Source organism: Hydractinia symbiolongicarpus, chromosome 13 (genome assembly GCF_029227915.1).
Source record: "Hydractinia symbiolongicarpus strain clone_291-10 chromosome 13, HSymV2.1, whole genome shotgun sequence".
In the NCBI taxonomy this organism is placed as follows: Eukaryota; Metazoa; Cnidaria; class Hydrozoa; order Anthoathecata; family Hydractiniidae; genus Hydractinia; species Hydractinia symbiolongicarpus.
This window is the reverse complement of record NC_079887.1, coordinates 12,425,308-12,445,342: the sequence shown is the minus strand read 5'-3', so window position 1 is coordinate 12,445,342 and position 20,035 is coordinate 12,425,308. Positions and strand designations below refer to the sequence as shown.

Genomic DNA, 20,035 nt, shown 5'->3' with positions numbered 1-20,035 from the left:
GTACATTAAAAAATTTTGCAGACAAGAGGTATTACTTTTGGATAACCTACCTGATCGGTATAAAAATCGGCATAAAAAAGTGTCGGCAAAAAATAAAAGTCGGCAAGAAATTAGTCGCTTTGACATATTTCATTTAACTATTTTCTCTGCTTTTTTGCTTAATTTCTGCTTCGTTCTTTTTTCTCTTTCCTCTGCTACGCCCACTTGAAACGTTTTTTAGACTCATACAAGGCTTTTTCCATGTTCTTTTTATTATCGTTATGTTTTCATAGATACTGAAGTGAAAAATAGGAAAACAATGAAAATGGCCGTAGTAAAAAAAACGGCCAAACACGGTTAGTCGTTAAAAAAGAATCAGTAAAATTGTTGTTCGACAAAACTTATTAGTCACTTTGCAAATATGTGGTCACATTTTGCCGATTTTTTTACCATTATGCCAATGACGGGTGTAGTGCATTTCTCCCCTAAAAAATACCCGAAGAACCCCGATAAATATTTAACCCCTCCCAATGTAGAGAGGGCCCACTCTAACATTGGAAAGGGGTGCTGAGACCGAGGTTGCCCGAGGATAGAGTCCTGGGATCGAGACGTAAAAAACAACCAACGCAAGAAAACGAAAGTAGGCCAAAGCAGGCAGACATACGCAACATGTCAGTGAATATGGTCTAAAAGGATGGTTGGAAAAAAAGCAAATCAGGTGGGTATCATTGGAATATATTCGTTTGAAAACATTTTATCGTATCTTTTATTACCATATTTTACGTTGAAGAACATATAGCTACCCTAAACTCAAATTTATAAAGCATATAGAGAATATTAGAGTCGTGGCTATTAGCTGGAAATAAACTTGTAAAAAACGTTATTATAGGTAGCTAGCTAGCTAACTAGCTACAATCGTTGCCAAAAGTAGTTCAGAGAAATACAAAAACTGTCCATCAGTGGCATTAAAAATGCTATAAATACAGAATTACGATTCTTTTTATCTCCTCCATCACCCTTCTCACAATGTTAGAGCCATAGCACCAAACTTCTGTCTTCAAAAAACCTAAGTGTCAGGGGATGTGGGGATCAAAGTGTGTGAATAATTGAAGTTTTAAAAAGTTTCCAACACTTTTGACAAAGATTGTGCTTATTTTTGTCTTCAGCTGAGTCATGACTTTATTGGTTGTGTACCTTTATCACATATAAATATAGTTCGATTGCATCGTTTACAAAAGAGCATCTGATGACTTACAACATTTACATAAGTTTTTGGAGTTTTCAGATTTCTGAAATTAGTGGGTAAAAAAAGAATAACCATATATATTTACAGGTAAAATGGCTATTAATAAAATTCATAATTTTTGGAAGGCTCTGGAATTAATAATACTTGACACAAAGCAGAATACCTTCCTATGCAACAAAACAACAATGACTTTTTTTCCAAATTTGTAAGTAACTTTTTAATTTATAACCTCTTATTTTATTCCAACATTCCATTCACTTACCAGAAATTTAATAATGGTGCTTACTCTACTATATATACATCATAAACAAAATCGAGTGATGAAGGAGACACCTTATTGCAACAAAACTTGAAACAAATGTTTGTTAGCACATTGGAGGAAAATTAGGATAAAAAACTTTGGATGATATCATTTAATGCAAGACAGCGTCATCATATTTTAAGCAACCAGAAAACAGACTAAAACAGTGAAACACAAACTTTAGGATAAGAAAATCTGTTTCAATTGTTTTACATGTGCAAAGTTTTTTGATTTATAAGCATATGTAAAAAGTCAAAATGACTTTGAAGCATTGATAAGGATTTTAAAAGAAGAAAAACATTTTCCAATGTTTTTTTTGAAAACAACTGTTAAATAATGATTGTGATGACAATAGATGTGATTTTCAAATGTTTTTAACTATCCTGATGTTAACTAAAAATAATAAAAATGGGGCATAAAAAATGACGTCACACATGCATAGCCTGCGCTATTTCCCAGATTTTCAATGGCCTTAAGTCTCTCATTGAATCCATATGAGGGATGCCAAGTAAAAACATAGAACACAGTAATTTGAATTTTTAAAAGTCACAATTTGCATTATTCTATATATCTATAACACCACCTAAAACAAAACGTCTAAAAATTTAAGCATGTGCAACGATAAAAAAAATAAAAGAGAAAAAAAGCTCTGGGACTGAGGTTGTTAACTATTGATGTTTTGGCAGATTTAGCTTTTCATATAAAGGTTGTTATAGACACCTTTGATTTTGTTAGACATTTTGCATTGCAAATTGCTCAGAAAGTTCCTTTTGGTTGCCCCTTACTAGATTATGTCTTCATGAATCATATCATCACAATTAACATGAGCTAAATATTCATTTAGCTCCATTTAATTTTGGGTAGACATATTCATTGAATATAAATAAATCAATGTCATATAAAAATGAATTTGATACCGACATTAGGTTAAAAAATTATATCACGTAAGAAAATAAAGGTAAAATGGATCTTTTTTTCCAAAAATATTGATTTTCATGTCATTAAAGCTTACTCCTGCCACAAAAACAGTTTGCCCAAATCAACTTATATTAATACAGTATTTAAGATAAACATATTTATTTAACTCAAATATATATTACCTAATATACCATATATTGCCATCAAAAGTTTAAAAATATTTGATATAAAGAAGTGTGTAGCCAGTCGCCATCTTAAGTTCCGATTATAATAACTTTCGCAATCTGGGACGGAATGACATCATCTAGTAATGTGTAAAAACCCGATATTATGTCATATTATTATTATGTCATATTATTATGTCGATATTATAATAGTATTTCTTTACCCTATGCGAAACTTAAAGAGCTGGAAAAATTCTTGAGCTAGAAATTAATCAATGATGAAAATGAGTAGTTATGTCTATCTCCACCACTAGGTAAAATCAAATATACAGTAGGACTACACGTGTATGTTCTCGAGTTGGATGGCAAGTGCCAAGTGAGTGAGCATGATATGTAGAAAGTAGAAAAAAATAATTGAACTCATTTCAAGTGGGAATACTTTGTCGAGTTTTTAATTATGTATTCTCGAGACGGTCTTTCCTCCCGTGCCACACACAACTCTCTCTTTCTGGAATCTCCATCCGTTTTATTTCGTCTTTCCGAATCTACAGCTCTGAAATAGAAAGCTTCAGCAATTCTTCGTATAAAATTATATGATTTGTCGACCTTTACTTTCAATTAGGTGAAGCGCTTCATGGCCTTTGAATACCTTACAAACGATATTTCGGAACATAATGACCTTCAGCGTTCTTCTTGCGATACGTGGCCTATAATACGGACAAAGCAGCTAAAATATTTTCATTAAAAGTTAGGGCTGATTAAGGCCATTTAGATATACCTGTTTTCTATCCACATTGAGATTGTGACCCATTATGGCCAAAGCTGTTGCTGCAAACATTTTATCTTTTTCAAAGAAGATACTCTTTGGCAAATAACAGATCTTCAATGAATGGAATATCTCCAGACCAGCTGTAGAAATATTATCATTCATTTGATGCATATCCTTAACCAATTGTGCTTGGCAAAGAATCTTGATGGGACATTCATGTGCAGGACTAACAAGGGCATTGCTTCGCTCTTCTCCTCCTCTCTCTCTTCTTACAGAGGGTCGATTATTCTTGTATTATCAGATGACGTCAAAACCGGGCAAAATCCGATATTTTAATACTTCAAAGATGGCTGACAAGTGAGGCCAAAGCTGGATACAAGGTAAACTTTTGTCTATATCCTACATATCGTTGCGAATTTAACAAAATCATGTTTAAATTGTTAGTTCTTAGTAGTTATGTATTTTGGGTTGAATAAAGTAAACTTTTTTGTGGCGGGAGGTAAGCTTTAAACTTGGTACATGCTCAGAATATGGCATTTATAGATGGAGGTAATATTTTCTTATTTATTTATTTTCTTAGTTACAACCTCACAAACATACAGGTAATAAATAATTTTATAACTAATACAGCATCTCACAATATTCATGCATGCATGTCAGCACTGTTTAAAATTTGTGAAAAAGTACTTCCTTCTGGAAAATAGTGGGCCGGACATTGAAGGAGTTACTGAATAATCCGGGCAAATGTTTGTGATCAAAGGCTATTATACATTTTCCACAGGCTAGCACAAATGGGTCAACATCTACGTAAGTACATAACTCCCAATATTTAATGCTTTTTATTGCATGTATGTTAAAATCTTCCTGAAAAAAACTGGTACCAACTTCAAGGATAAATTTGGCAATTTCTTTTGGTAAGGGGGCTATGTCATTTACAACTTTGACCTTGGCTGGGAATGTGAAAGTTATTGCATAAAGTGTCTGGAATATTCATCTCCTGAGAGTAATCCTGCAGTGTTGTCGTGTAGCAGTAACAACCAGGCCATGATAAAAGTGGTATAACATGTCTTCCCTCTTTTTATAGTGGCACAATATGGTAGCCATTCCATGCATCAGAAATATTTTGGTGGTACTGAAAATACTTGATGGAATAAGAACTGCATGTGGCAAGTGTATTGAGAGATTGAAAATGTACTGTTCTTCTTGGCTTACCGTTCTTTTTGGCACAAACCACTATCGTATGGCACCATGTAACTGGGTCTCCAATCAGTACTGGTTCTAATACACCAAGTTCGACATCGTAGTCTAAACGTCAAGCTGCCGATATACTGTAACCAGGAGCCATCATTAATTTAGACAGCAACCTTCCAGTAGTGGCAAAGATTAGCCATTCTACTTTAATAGCAAAAAGTAGCTACAACAAGTTAAACAAAGGCCATTTGTTTGACAGTGTTGAGCTACAAAAATTAAGCGACAAGATTTTCGCCATGACTGGGCTGGTAAAAATACAAAACTGGTTGGTGGGTCATTCTAATTTTTGGGATGTTGATGGATTAGTTTTTGCTTCCTAACTTGTTTTTAAAAGCTGCAAATAGAATTGGCAAGTTGGTTGTCCATAAGAAGTGTGTCAGATTGTTTGTTAGCATCTTTAGCTCCCACAAATTGAAGGGATTCTTCTAAGCTTTTGTCCTGGCTGCATATCAGTATCTGTAAAACCTCTGCATATGACACCTGATTATGGGTTCTGTGCATATAGTTGAAATTCGCATCACAAAAATGACACTTGCTGGCAAATTTGCATATTCAGGCCTGGTCTCTAATATGGAAACCACAAAATTATCTCGGTCTTGTTGCATATTGTTAAATGCTACTCTCACAATCATGTTTTCCTCCTTAACAGCCAGGGAGCATAAGTCCTCTAGGACATCTTCTGACATTAGTGCTTAAAATAACCACCCGTCAACGGTCACTGACCATGGAATTTGGTAGATTGACTATGATTGATCATGTTACAAGTGGTCAGACTGCCCGGCGATCGATTCCTTACTTCGTAATTATGAATAGATAATCTAAATATCTCGCTTCACATTTTCCCATTGATTTATATACATCTCTTTCAATTTTTTGTCTTTTCTTTTAGTGTAGCTAGCTAGCAAAAATGCTGCCATTTTGACTACAAATGAAAGGCCTTGCGAGAGAGAAAAAAGTATGAACCTCGTCCCTAGGGCTTTTTAATTTTCTTACATATGGATGGAACCTTGTATTTTTATTAATATCATATGTATAATAAAATCTTGCGTTTTTTTATTTTTTTTTATTTTAGGTACGGAAGAACAATAAACTTCCTTAATTTATTTGTTCGTTTATTTTGTCAACCCAACGCAGCCATATAACTTTTTTTGTATAGAGTCCATTCCTAAACCAGGTCTCACATGCCATAAAAAGACTTCAGTATTCATCAAGGTCAACCACGCAGGACATTAACAACTTTAACCTGCACAAAAAACTAGACACTCCTGGTAGATCAAATATTGCTACACCATGTGTTAAACTTGTGAAGAAGAAAAAAATGTCACATTGGTGTTCTTTCAAATATACGAATGAGTCTTTCTTGGGTATTCATTATATATCATTATATGTAAATAATCTAAAAATAACTTTTTTTTATAAAAACAACGCTAAATTTCCCTATTTCATCTGCCTTAAACCTTGAACAAGCATAACACTTAAGAATTATTATGGCTAAGAAAAGAAAAAACGCTTATTGTGTGATTCATGTTAATAGTGTCCCTGCACAAAAATAAAAAGAAGCATTAGAATAATTTCAAACGTCAGTGTAAAGAATTTTAAATTTCGTGATTGAAACCGTTCCCAAGGAATCACATATAGTGGTCAATTATTTATTTAAACACTGCATATGGCACCAGAGCAATGGCACGTTATCTTACAAGATCCTTGTATTAACTGCGATATAGGCACCTTTGCCACAGTTTTTTCTTAAAAGACTGTTATATATTCCTTTTAAACAACCTAATCACAATATCATTTTATGGTCCTAGTTGCACTTTGAAGTTATTTTTTAAAAATTAGTTTTACAAAGGTCTTAACTCACAGAAGAAAAACGTAAGCATATCATGTCCCAGTTATTTTTGTATTGCATGTGTCGACACTTCAGATCACATATTCGATAAGGTATTTTTCAAAGACATAGGAAAAACGTTTGGACATTTCAAGTATATATATTTGAGACAATACCTTAAAATTGGCTTATTTTTTTATTTATTTATTTTATATACATGTTTAGACTGTCAAAAAAGAAAAAAAGAGATTGACAAAGACATTCAAACCTTCTGTTCTGAAGATAGAGCCGATTGACGTAAGGGACAAAGTGTTGTTTTTACCATTTTTGTTTTAAAATAAATCTGAGGTTTCAAATGTTAACATTTGTTGTTCAATAGGTTGTAATAAATTTGTCACATTTAACAGATTGGTTCTGATAATGTTAGCAATACTGATACCCTAATGTTGTTGCAGAGAGGAAAGGTCCCACACCCAAACTTAAAACTTTTATAATTTTTATAACACGTAATGATGCTTTTTACGACAATCATTAAACTTGAAGGCTGTTATGCAATCATTAGAATGCTAAAAAATGTTAATATTCGCATCAATTTAGTTATTATGTTTTGTTCTTTTAGCTTTGTCATTGCTTCGTTGGATGGTATTTGAGAAGCACAGATTGTAAATAGGATATTTTAGTTTATGTCAGTTATTTTTGCTATATAGTTGAAGTGACAGTTGGTTGAGTCTTAAGTCTGTTGCTCTTGTCTTAGAAGTAGTAAAAAGCTAACACTAACACATGTTGCTACAAAATCGTTAATTCTAGTTTAAAAATGAAGGTTCTGTTGTGGTGTGATATACATGGTGATACAAATTGAAAACAATTTATTGTAAAAATTATCTCTTGTAGATCTAAGCATCTTCTAGCTGTAATAACTGTGATAATTGTTTTTTGCCTAATTATTGTTACTTTTGCAATAGTAAAATTCACTAAATGGTCTTATAATTGAATTTTGAGACACATTTGTTACCCTAATTTTATTTCAGGCCTATTTATTAAAAGAAGTTTTTCTTTTGACTTGCCAATACCAAGGACCAAATTTTTTTATCCACTATATTCAAAAAAAAGAATCAATTAAATAATGAGAAAAAAGTTTCGATTTCTTTTTTCAAAAATGAAGCAGGAACAACTAAAAAGGCATTGGTAGTCATGTTTAGTGCAATGCAAAAACAAGCAAAGTGATTAGTGTAAGGACTATTGATTACAGGATGTATAGCAGATTATCAGGTTTTTCAAGTGGTACTGTCATTGTAACAGTTACACAAAAGTGTTTGTTTGCTGTACGCACAAAAAAGCTTGAAAAGGATACAATTGTGTTTTTGACTAATATTTTTAAATTTGTTATAAAATTTATTCAGGTCTAACTCCAGTCGGGCTTGCTATCAGAGGCATTGCTAAAAGAAAGAAGACATCTTATTGCAACAAAATTTGAAACAAATGCTTGTTACTACATTGAAGAACAATTGGGATAAATATCATTCAATGTGATACGACGTCATCTTTTTTTTAGGAACCAGAAAATATGTTAAAAACGGTGAAACATAAACTTTTGGATAAAAAAATCTATTTTAAATGTTTTACATGCGCAAAGTTTGTTGATATAAGCATAAAGGTTAAAATGAATTTTGAATTGTTGATAAGGATATCAAAAGAAGAAAAACGTCTGATTTTATTTTTTGAGAAACAGCAGTTAACTAATGATTTGCCATAACAACAAACAAGATATATAGCCCAATAATGTCTATATCTATTGTGCCTTTTATTATTGCTTAAATTTTTTTAGGGAGCTGAAAATACACTAAAGATTGTTTTAACACCATCAGAAAATTCTAAAGATGTGTGTATTGAAATTCATTTTCATTATGCCAGTAATTATCCAGAGAAGTATGTTCTTTAAATACATGTATATCTGTTGCAGGATGTTACGAATTTACTGAAAATTGCAAAAATAAGTCATGCCAGAATTCTGTGAATTTGAGAAAAATATAAGAGATAATTTTTTTTAAAAATTTTCTGTTAAATATCTCATTTCCTTTTTCTTATTTTTAGTCCTTTAGCATTTAACATTTCACATAAGATAGGATTGCCTACAGATCGTTTGCGAGAGTTGGAACATGAGCTGCATGAAAAAGCCAAATCATTATATGGCCAGGTAAAGTTCAATCCTTTAAGAGATTTTAAAGTAAAAAATTGTCTACAACCTAGAGCTTAGTTAAACAAAGTTGATTTTTGGTTGTCAATATGTTGCACTCTAAAACTTCAGGTACATATAATTATCAATTATAAGTTCCAGTCAATTGCTGTATGCCACCTGTTAAGAGTTCAGATCAAGAACAAGTTTTATCCTTAATTCTTCCAGACTGCTAGTGGTTATTGCTGTACTTTTTTAAAATTGTTACAAAGGTTACTCTTATTTAAAATCAACTACGTAGCCTTCATTGTTGTAAACTTTACTAAGATTTGATCTTGAATTGGGATCCTCAATAGACCTATATATATACCTTCTTCTGTATTATCTTTGCCTTTATCTATTATGTGGTAAAAACCACTTTATAATCTTAATATCAATAAACATGGATTATCATAACTGTTTTTAGCCAAACTTTAGCAAAATAGAATATTCATGCAGCTTATATCAAAACCTTATTTATTATGGTTAAATTACAGCCTAATACAAAATGACAATATATACAGCATCAGTTCCATTTTTTCTATCCTCTAAGTGTTGAGCATTTTTTCTCTCCTGAATCAGAAATTTAAAGGAAAATCACCTTAATGTTGATCCCTATTTTTTTGTAAAAACTGAAAGATACAAATGAAGAAACATTATCATAAAAATTTTATTGAAATTGAAAACTTTCTTAAATTTCTCTCTGCCTAGGAACCACCATTGCACTGCCATTGTAATCATTGCACGATTGACACAATACTCGCACAGCAAAATTTTTTACAGTTTTGACAGGCCATTGCTGACGTCAGCAAAATCTTTAAATCATTACCTGCTCATTAAAAGCACATGATCATATACATTTTTTGATTAGCAGTTTAAGCTCTACAAAATAGAGGCAACGTGAAAACAAGGATCTGATTTTTTGTTGTGGATGGGTTGCTCAAAAAGAAGCGTTATTAAAATAACGCTTCTTTTTCATTTTTATTTTGCCTCAGTGGATCTTTCCACGGGCTTTATCGACTAGTTAATAAAATGCTGACACTGATATTACAGTACTAGTACATAATACCAGGTTTTATGCTTATTTTTATGTTGTTTGCTTGTTAGACCTTGCTATGATTTTTACAGTTGAATCGTTTAATTTAAGTGTAGCGACAATCAAATTCCTCTTACTCGCCCAAGCTGTTGATGTCGAGAGTAACCCAGGACCGTGCAATATTATGAAAACTGTATGATAGATGTGTGGGTTGGCGAGGACTTGTGGTTGAGGGTAAAATTTTGTGCTGGTGCTACTATTAGATCTAAAATGGAGGCAGTTGTGTATGCAGTGATCTAGGTCTCTTCATGCTAGTTGTGTAGGTATAAAAAGCTACAAAAACAAACATGAACATCCTGAAGACTGGAGCGGCGATTTTAGGTATCAAAGGAAGATTGAAGATGTGAGGGATGAAACTGGAAAATGCTATCCGAAAAGTCAAGTATAATAAAGCAATAATGCAGACCATGGGTCCGTACTGCAAGCCTTGCGTGCAGACGATAGAAGATAGAATCTTAGAATGTCAGTAGGAGACGTATTGTGCATAGTTGGACTTTTTTCATAGATCAAGAACATGTTTTTTACCATTAAGGAAGCATTCGTCTTCACCCAGCTGTGGGCAGACAAGTCGTAGTCGATTGTTTCAGTTTTGTACCATCCATGAAAATCTCCCTTTGTGAAATCCTTACCACCACTAGGTTCCTGAAGACCGATCAAGTCTCTTATCTACGGTCGATTGATGCAGTCATTTCATCTGGTACACATAGCTTGCCGAGGCCGTTCTTAAGCACAAAAACCATGGTTTTTTCGTTAATATGTGCTGCTAGATCCTTGATCCTGGACAACCTATTGATCAACCGGATCTGGGTAACATTCTTGTTTGGTTCAATCCCCACCTATCTAGTAATGAAAGGTAGGAACATGTTCAACCATGTAGGTGGAGTACTTATTGACTTTAAGGTATTCCTCTTTAACTGCCCTAGGTAGCTGTTAAAGATCTGTTTGATGATATCTGTGATGTGGAGTTGCTTCATTTTTTTTATATGAGAAAAAATGAACATTCATTTGTATTATCCAAGGACTAAGTAGTCGAATCAGGGAGAGTGGCCTCTCGGTATCAAAGCTTGAACATCAAGATCTGTACATATCAACGGGCAACGCCCATATACGTGTGGGATTTCCAGAGTTTACCAGGTATCCTATAATAGTCCTCACGCCCACCCTTAACGATCCCATACTAGTTGCATGGGATGCTGGGCAAGCGTTGGAGTTCTGGCAGGCTAAGGTTAATTTTGCAGCACACTTTGCATCTACTGCACTGGGAATAGATATCTGCAAAACACATGGCTGCCACAAGTTCATGGTGACTACACGGGGTTCATCATTCCCAAAATTCAGGGTCTTACTACAAAAGGCTTGACAAAATCATGTTAATGTTGATCCCTATTTTATTGTAAAAACTGGAAGATACAAATGAAAAAAACATCTTAAAATTTTATTGAAATTGAAAACTTTCTCAAGTTTCTTTCTGCCGAGGAACCACCATCGCACTGCCATTGTAATCATTGCACGATTGACACAATACTCAAAATAATTTTTTGATCAGGCTTCCTTTTAACAACCAACTACTTTCTGGTGTTGTTTTCAAAAACAACTTTGCCTCACTATTGCTTTACTTTTTCATGGTGTTCCTTTGTTTAAGCAGTTATTTACTTCCTTATGGAAAATGTATTTTATGTATATTTAAGAATACGTAAGATTTCGGAATTCCCCTTTTTACGATCCAAAAACATTTATTTTCATAGCTCTTTAACTATCACTTGCCCTCTCCCTTGGTAAACGTTTGGTAAAGTTATGCAATAACACTGAAACGCTGAAAGAGCATGTAGTTAACATTGATTTTTTGTAATTAATGGGTCATGAGGCTATGGAATTTACCTACGATTCCTTCTTGATTTCCATAAGAGTAATTTAGCAAATTCTGTATCAGTGCTAATAAAAGGCAAGGCCATCTATTTACCTACAACTTTAACAAAAATAAAATGAAATCAAGAAGTTGAAGCATTATCATTTAAAGGGTAACAAGATGCAGAAGCTCTTGCTATTTTAAAGGTGGAACTACAATGCATTAACAATGCTGACACTCAATTATGTGGTTTAATTTACACTTGGAAAAACCAAAGTAGTGTATGCTTTGCTAAAAACTTAAGACGCCTAGATGTAGGCACTAAGTTTGCCTAAATTTAAGGCAACTAAATGGCCAACCAGAGATATATTTAAAAAAATAATTTCTTGACAAAACGATTTTAAAAATCTTTTTTTTTTGTAAGAATATCAAAATTTACATGGACTGGTCATTATTCTTATTTCTCTATTTTTCTAAACAATAGACCTAATTTTTTAACCTGAAATACCAGCAAACAAACCAGATTCTTATCAAAGTGTAATTCTTCTTACCAAAAAGCTTATTTTGTAATCTTTTTATGTCTTTCGTCTTTAAAGTTTATTGTGTTGTGTTGTGAAAAAAATGTTATGCTCATAAGATCAAACTATTTTGCTCAAAAAATGCAAATAAATGCAAATGCCTCATAAGTGATAAAAAATAATGTTTAGTATTGGTTGACACACCAGCCTAAAAGAGCATGTCAGAAAAAGATCAAGAGCAACTTAAGCTAAATATAGAATGTTTACAAATAGCCTGTGTAGTTAGCACATTGCACTTAGATGCAATGTTCTGCTGCAGTACTGATTTGAATCTCCCTAGGAAACGTTTTTCTAAAATAAAAAATTTGTGAACAAAATCTTGTTGATGACGTTGCAACTGCAATTTGGGACATTGATAGTTAATAATGAGTTGCAAACCAATACTATCCTTGCAGATAGTAATTACGCACCTTTTACTAAGGATCATACAGCATACTATCAGTACCTTACCCCAGTAGGTGGGTCAATATTTTTTGATTGACATTATCTAACTTTGGTGCTCTTCTATTTTGTATTATATTATAGGAAATGTTACAAGTGCTGGTTGAGCATATATTTTCCTTATTGCAAAAATGGGATATTCCAAATACACATTCAAATCTTACCACTGTTACTGAACAACATCAAAGGACATGGAGAAACAGCAGGCAAGATGTCTGAAGAAGTACTATTGTAACTTATAAAGCAGCGTTTTTGCTACCTGACCACTATTTCTCCATCTTGGAAGACAACCCGCTAATGTTAAAATTACCTCTGATGACAGCAATTTCTAGTTTTTTTATCAGATTTATTAGTTATTACCTATTTATGCTAATTAATGTTTTTGAGTAAATGTTGGTAAACAGGAAAAAAAACCAATTCTCACACATTATCACCCTTTTTTAAGAGAAATTCTTGGATTAAGAAATAATAAGGTCTTTGCGAAACAAAAATGGGAGGCTGAAATAGTGTTGTCAATAAATTTTGCATAAGATCTCCTCAATAATAATATAAAACAAAAGTGAATATGCATCTGTTTAAAACTTACAATGCTTTTAGTGCTTGGTAAGGCACTAAAAGTATTAAGTCATTACCTTCATTTTTGCCTTCCAGTCATTAATCAGAAAGAAAAGTTTTTGCATAGTAATTTAAGAGATGCATGTCATCAATTCTTAAAAGGTATGATGTATGAAAGTATCAGTTTGTGTGTGCTAGTATTGTTTTATGTTTTATAACAAATAATTTGTAATCCAAGTTTATATTTTTTTGCAGATCCCATAGTGAAGGAAACAAAAATGAATCTGTTGATATCGAAGAAGAACTTGGTGAATACTTGGTATTTTATTGAACTTTTATGTGTTTTTTGACAATACTATTCATATATTACCTTATTGGTAAAAAATTAGCAGGTGGCGAAAATTTTGACCAATGAAGTTTTTTTGCGAACAAAATTAATGACAGAACATTGTTGGTTGCTGATTATTTTTACCCAACAAACAAGGCAGTTTGTGATTTTTTTGCTTTTAAAATTTCATTCAAAAGACCTAATTATCATCAAAATGGTGGACAAAATAGAAGACGAAAAACATAGTAAATTAAAATATAGTAAATGAATTACGAGTAATATTAAAGTAAGGAAGTTGACCCTCTAAGTATATTCAGCTGAAATAATTTATCAGTTATAAATTTAAATAACTTGCTGTGACAAATATTTTTTACCAACAAAATTGACGACAGGTATATTTTTTCACTAACAAGTTACATTGCCGTAACTAAAAAAATGTGTATTGTTTCTAACAAATAAATATATTTTATTCCACCTATAGATCAAACGTGTAATGAAAATTACTGATGAAGAGACTTGGAAGAACTTCAAGGAAACATCTAAATTGCTAAAAAGTTTTACATTATGCAAGGAAGTTGGTGATGGTGGACAAGGAAAAGTTTTTTTGGTAATTTCTTGAGATTTAGGATTTATTGTGGCTTTTCAGGTCTTTTATTTTTACTCTTTTTCTTTCTTACAAAAAAATTAAAGGTAGACTTTTAAAATTTTTGTCTATTTCTTGAAGTTTATTCATTTTATGGATAAGTTCTTTTTGATTTATCACACAACAATGTGTATCTTTTAAAGTGTTTTTTGATTTAAGGTTAATCTGGAACATATGGCTGTATTAAATAATAATAATAATGAGGTTTTTAAATAAACAACCCCCCTGGTTTGTAAAAGTTGCGGAAAGATTAAAGAGAATTTGGTAGCCATATTGCTCACAAACAGACAGACAGAATACAGCTGTTATTAAAGAGACTTGAGCATTGCTGCATGGCCCTCTAAAATTATAAAAACACAACTATATGAAGCTTAAACATTACCGTCTTTTTAAAATAACGGATACCAGCCATATGATGCGTAGTGATAATTGTATTTTCTTTGTGATTTTAAAAAGGCAGTGTATAATGCTTATAAGGAAGTTGCCTTATTTTATTCGGGTATAATGAAAACACAGCCACCTAAAACGTAATTGCTGTGTTTCATTTGAAAAACATTGTGTTTGGGATGTAACATATTTTTTTAAAAAAACTAAACCTCTGTTTAGCTGACACATTTTTGGTGACGCATTTTATTTAGAACCGGAGATATCCTAAAACGCTGCAAAATGTTAAACCAAACTAGAATAATATCCATAGGTGTATATAGGGTTCAGGTTAAGTTATAAAAACAATAATTATTTCCTATCGACGGGGTTAGCAAAGTCGATTTCCTGACCTACAACATGGCAATGTGTAATACCCAGGTTATTTGTGACGTGCCTACAATATAGATACAGTAGTTCACAAAAAAAATTGTCGCTACACTCCCCCTAGTGTCATTTAATACTGGAGAGTAACCTTTGAGGCGAAGCAGTGTAAATATTATATGCTAATCTCTATATAAACATTGATCATGGTTTTTGGTCTAAAATTGCCAGAGTAAACATATTTTGTGGAGGTTGTAGCTAGAACAAGCTATGTGATTGGACGTTCCTAATCAAAGTAGAATAATCTCACTCACTGTGTAGTATGTAGCTAGCTAGCTGAAATGGAATAATGGCGGCGAAGAGATCGCACGCGTTTTTTCTAGCTGGTTTGATTGTTGATATTTATTGTTGTTTTTGTGTATTCAAACCAAGATTTGTGAAACCAGATGGAATAAGTTTAACACTTTATGTTCACGACTACTACGACGAGATTGGAGAAACGTTTACTTTCAGTTCAATCCATGTTTATACACAAAAACCTCGACCAACAGTAAGTTGTACAAGACGCAAAAGTTTGTTTATAGTTTTACTACTCTTGTGTGGTGACATAGAAGCATGTCCTGGACTGGAAAGCCTTGGTGAATTTTGTGGTGATTAAGGTCTGAAATGTGTTCATCAAAATATTTGTGGGTTACTTTCAAACTTTGCCCATTTGGAAGCGTTAGTACACAAGCATGATATAAAAATTGACATTATAACCTTGTCTAAAACACATATTTTGAACAAGGATTTTAGTGATGCTCTAGTGATGCTTTAGTGATGCTCTTTATGAACTGTCTGGTTACACTTTGGTTAAAAGAAACAGAACATCTGGAAAAGGAGGAGGCGTTATGTCAAAAACAATATTAATTTTAAGCGAAGGCTGGATTTAGAAAATTCAACTTTAGAGTCTCTGTGGCTTGAAATTTTTATTAAAAATCGAAATCAATTTTAGTAGGGTGTTTCTATCGCCCTCCAGAGGGTTCAAAGTACTTACCATCTAAATATAACAAAACATTTGACGATCATTTAAATTGTATCAATCAAGAAAATAAGGAAACTATACTCATGGGAGATTTCAATGTGGACTATAATGTTACAAACGTCAATAAAGATTTTAAATTTACAATTAATGTCCATGGTTTTAAACAACTTATCAATAAACCCACGAGAACGTCTGCTACGTCATCAACAACAATTAAATTATTTTTCACTAATTGTCCCGACAATGTTCACTGCACTGACGTATTCCCTACTTCGCTGAGAGATCACGATGAAATGAAAATCCGGAATGGCTAAACGCTTGAAAATACATGGCAAGGCTCTACAAGTTGTAGATCAAGAAAATCCGATAAATTTGGTTGGTGGAATACATAGGATACACAACATCAAGCATCCTATCAAACTCTGAAGTGCCGTAATTACACTAACTACGTTCTTGAAAATCTTTTTAATGGTGTCTCTGAAATTGACTGGCGCCCTGTATACGACGCCAGTGATGTAAATTCTGCAGTTACGTATTTTAACTCAAAGCTAAGAGATGCTTTGATAAACATGCCGGTTAGTCAAAAAAAGAGTTCAATCTTGACCTTGTAAATGGCTAACTTCAAAAATAAAATCTCAAATGAACAACCGTGACAAACTTCATCGCAAGGCTCGCAAATCAAGTAGAACAGAAGATGCAGAGAAATATAAAAAAATTAAAAATAATTGCAACAATAATATGCTAAAAGCAAAGGCTAACCACCAGCATGATCTTATTAACGAAAATCTGTCAAATCCAAGAAAGTTTTGGAATGCAATAAAATCAGTATTCCCAAGCAAACCGAAAAAAGTGTGTCAAATGTCAAAAGATAGTGAAAGCAGAAGTAAAGTAAGCAACTTCAGCAACTTTTTAGTACAGCTGTTCACTCCCTTAAATCCAAGTCAATTCAATTTATGAATTTTACATGGAGATACGTACCACCTTTTCCTTTACGCACAAATAAAATCTTCATGACAGGTTATATTTCTAAGATTTTTGTAGAGAAAGAACTCTGATCACTCAAACGAAATAAAGCAACCGGTATTGACAAGTTACCACCCGGAATGTTAAAAGACTGCTATTTTAATTTCAAAACCTCTGAGTCACATAATAAACCTTTCGATCAACTGTACCATCGGCCTGGAAAGTTGCGAAGGTTGCATCTATATTTAAATCTGCAGATTCTTCTCTTCCCGAAAACTATCGCCCGATTTCAATTTTACCGGTGCTATCTAACGAACTCATGAACTATCTCGAAAAAGAGAAATTACTGAATGACTGTAAATATGATTTTTGAAGTAAACGCTCCACGAAACTTGCTTCTATTTCTACATTATTCGTCGCGAAATTGATGGCGGTAAGTTAGTTGGAGCAGTTTATATAGGTTTATCGAAATCCTTTGATACGATCGGACACTCATTATTATTAAACAAGCTACGTACGTACGGAATTAAAGGCAAGGAGCTAGCATGGTTTAGCGACTACTTATTTAATCGAAGACAGTTAGTAGACATTAACAATATTCGATCTAGCTGCGAGCCAATTTACTGCGGTGTTCCACAAGGTTCCATTTTGGGACCACTGCTTTTTATAATTTTTTATGATGATTTTGTAGACCATATCTCAAATTCTAAAGTTATAATGTACGCAGATGACACCGTCATATACGTTGCTCATAAAGATGTTACTAGAATTGAACAACTTCTCAATCAAGATCTTGAGAGACTATCAGTATTTCCGTGAAAATGAGTTAATTATAAATCTAAAAAAAGGGAAAACAGAAGTCATGTTTTTCGGAATGTCTAAACGCTTGAAAACACATGGCAAGGCTCTACAATTTGTAGATCAAGAAAATCCGATAAATTTCGTTTATCAGTATAAGTATCTGGGAACAGTAATCGACAGCAAGTTAATGCTTAATGACAATTTCGATCGATCATATAAAAGCCTACTGCAAAGATTACGACCGTACCTTACCGCTGAAGCCGCACACAATATTTTCTCGATGATGATTGTACTTTTAATCAGTTATAGTAGTGCATTTAGAATACCTTTCACAATTACACAGCTCAACAAATTAAAATCTCTTGAGAACCGTGCTAGATCTTGTCAACCGTAATATTTGTGTACTCGTTAAAAAGTGTCTACTAAATGAACTAACATCTGAACATTTTGACAATTATTTTGTCAGCCAACAACATGACAATAACACACGAAATAACGGCTGCATTGTCAGGTAACCTCGGGTCAAACTAGAAATCGCTCGGCAGAGTTTCTATTTTGCAGGTGGTAAACTGTATAATTCACTGCCACTTGAAATTCGAAAAATCGATAATATGTCTCTTTTTATGAAGGCGCTCAGAGGGTACTTCTCTTAATAGACGATACCAGCTTATTGGGCGATGTGCACTCTCAGCGGCTATCTTAGTCACTGTGCCGTTCAGTCTGCTTCAAGTTTAGCTAAGTGGGATTAATATTTTGAACTATACCTATGTCTTAATTAGCTCTCACATGAAGTCACTTCACACCTTGTCTGCATACTGTTGCATTTCTAGTTGATCAATATTTTGTTTGTTTTTATCGTTTTTACTGTTTTTTACTGCTTTTTTCCATTTTTATTTTCAGACAGGACGGACATTGATAGCAGTTTTTTTGTATTTATGTATATATTTGCAAATTACTGAAGTCCTCATCCTGTATAAATATTTTTAAATAAATAAATAAATAAATAAAAATCTAATCAAAAGAATCTTTCTATGCTTGCTAGTAGCTGAGTGTATGCTACCTAAAGTAGCTAATTTTATGCTAGCTAAATTAGTAGTTTTATTGTAGCTAAGTAGTTAATTTTATGCTAGCTATGTGGCACTGTTTGCTCTTTTCTGTACTTGGTAAGTCTTTTAGTAGCTACCTTTATGATATCTAAGTTCTATTATTATTTCAGCTGTAAGTCCGTAGTTTTTCGCAAGTTAGGTAGCTTTAGGTGTAAGTGAGAATGAGAAGGGGTTCATTACATGTAAAAAACAGGATATTCTAGCTATACTAACCATTTCTTTTTTTTTTTAAAATGCCTTTTCATCAGTTGCGACCGGATCGATATAGCTTGATTAACACTCACGTTCTGTATGAAGCACTATGTATCTGAGATAAGGCCACATGATGTTAATAAAAAATAACCTATGAATTACGTGGCTAAAACTGTAGGATGACTTGGTCTTAACTGGAAGTCCTCAATAAGTTATTTTTTTTTAAAAAAAAACGCACTTCATCATCGTTTGGCTTGTTTAATCAAAATTTACGGGCAAATGATCAGATTAAACTACTAGGCAGTCCAAAAGGAATACCAATGTTAAAAAATTTATCCACCCTACTTATATTTGAATATTATAATAAGAAAAGAGGCTTCACTCTGCTCTGCAATGAGAAATAAAACGAAATGAAACGATAAAACTAAACGGAACAAAATATATTGGTATAAACATTATATACATCACACAAGAAGTTCTACGATAAACAAATCTTATGCTTAATGTATATTATACACAATTTTAGCTGCAAGAAAAATGTAACAGTTTTCCTACACAGTGTTATTTGCATTTCAACCACTACTACTGAATTGGGATTCGTTTTACGTTGTGTATTGATCTATCAGGAACGTTTTTTACCTTAGAAATGTACTTTTAGTGTTTGTGTCCCAATTTAGTTGAACTGTCAAGGCTAAAACCTGAAATTATGTTTTATTTAGGCAAGACAAAAGGATTATGGTTTTGAACGTGCAATAAAAATCATGCATTTGAACTTGGATCATTCAGACAATGATGAAGTAAAAAGGGAAGCAAAACTTTTGTCTGAAATTAGTCACCCAAATGTTGTTCGGTAAGTGAGACAGAAAAAATCTCAAAGCTAATTCTTTATGTATATTTTAAAAAGAGTAAATATCGCCTATAGTAACAGGCTAAGCAGGCGTCTGGAAAGTTATTAAACGCTTATGTCATCTTAACCGTTTGTCAAAAGCACATGATCCTATACATTTACTAAACAGATTTCTAAAAATAATTTTTGTGTATGGATGG

The 20,035-nt window shown here is 32.9% G+C and overlaps 1 protein-coding gene across 1 annotated transcript; it reads left to right on the top strand.

Annotated features, from left to right (window-relative positions):
• The first annotated feature begins 598 nt into the window (after positions 1 to 598).
• On the top strand, positions 599 to 19,701 carry LOC130624239 (uncharacterized). The gene is made up of 7 exons (XM_057439811.1): positions 599 to 697; positions 6,682 to 6,753; positions 8,282 to 8,382; positions 8,548 to 8,650; positions 12,714 to 12,835; positions 13,440 to 13,503; positions 13,994 to 19,701. The coding sequence occupies exons 1-7, from the start codon at positions 674 to 676 to the stop codon at positions 14,129 to 14,131; spliced, it is 624 nt and encodes a 207-aa protein (XP_057295794.1). The 5' UTR covers positions 599 to 673; the 3' UTR covers positions 14,132 to 19,701.
• Positions 19,702 to 20,035: the final 334 nt, after the last annotated feature.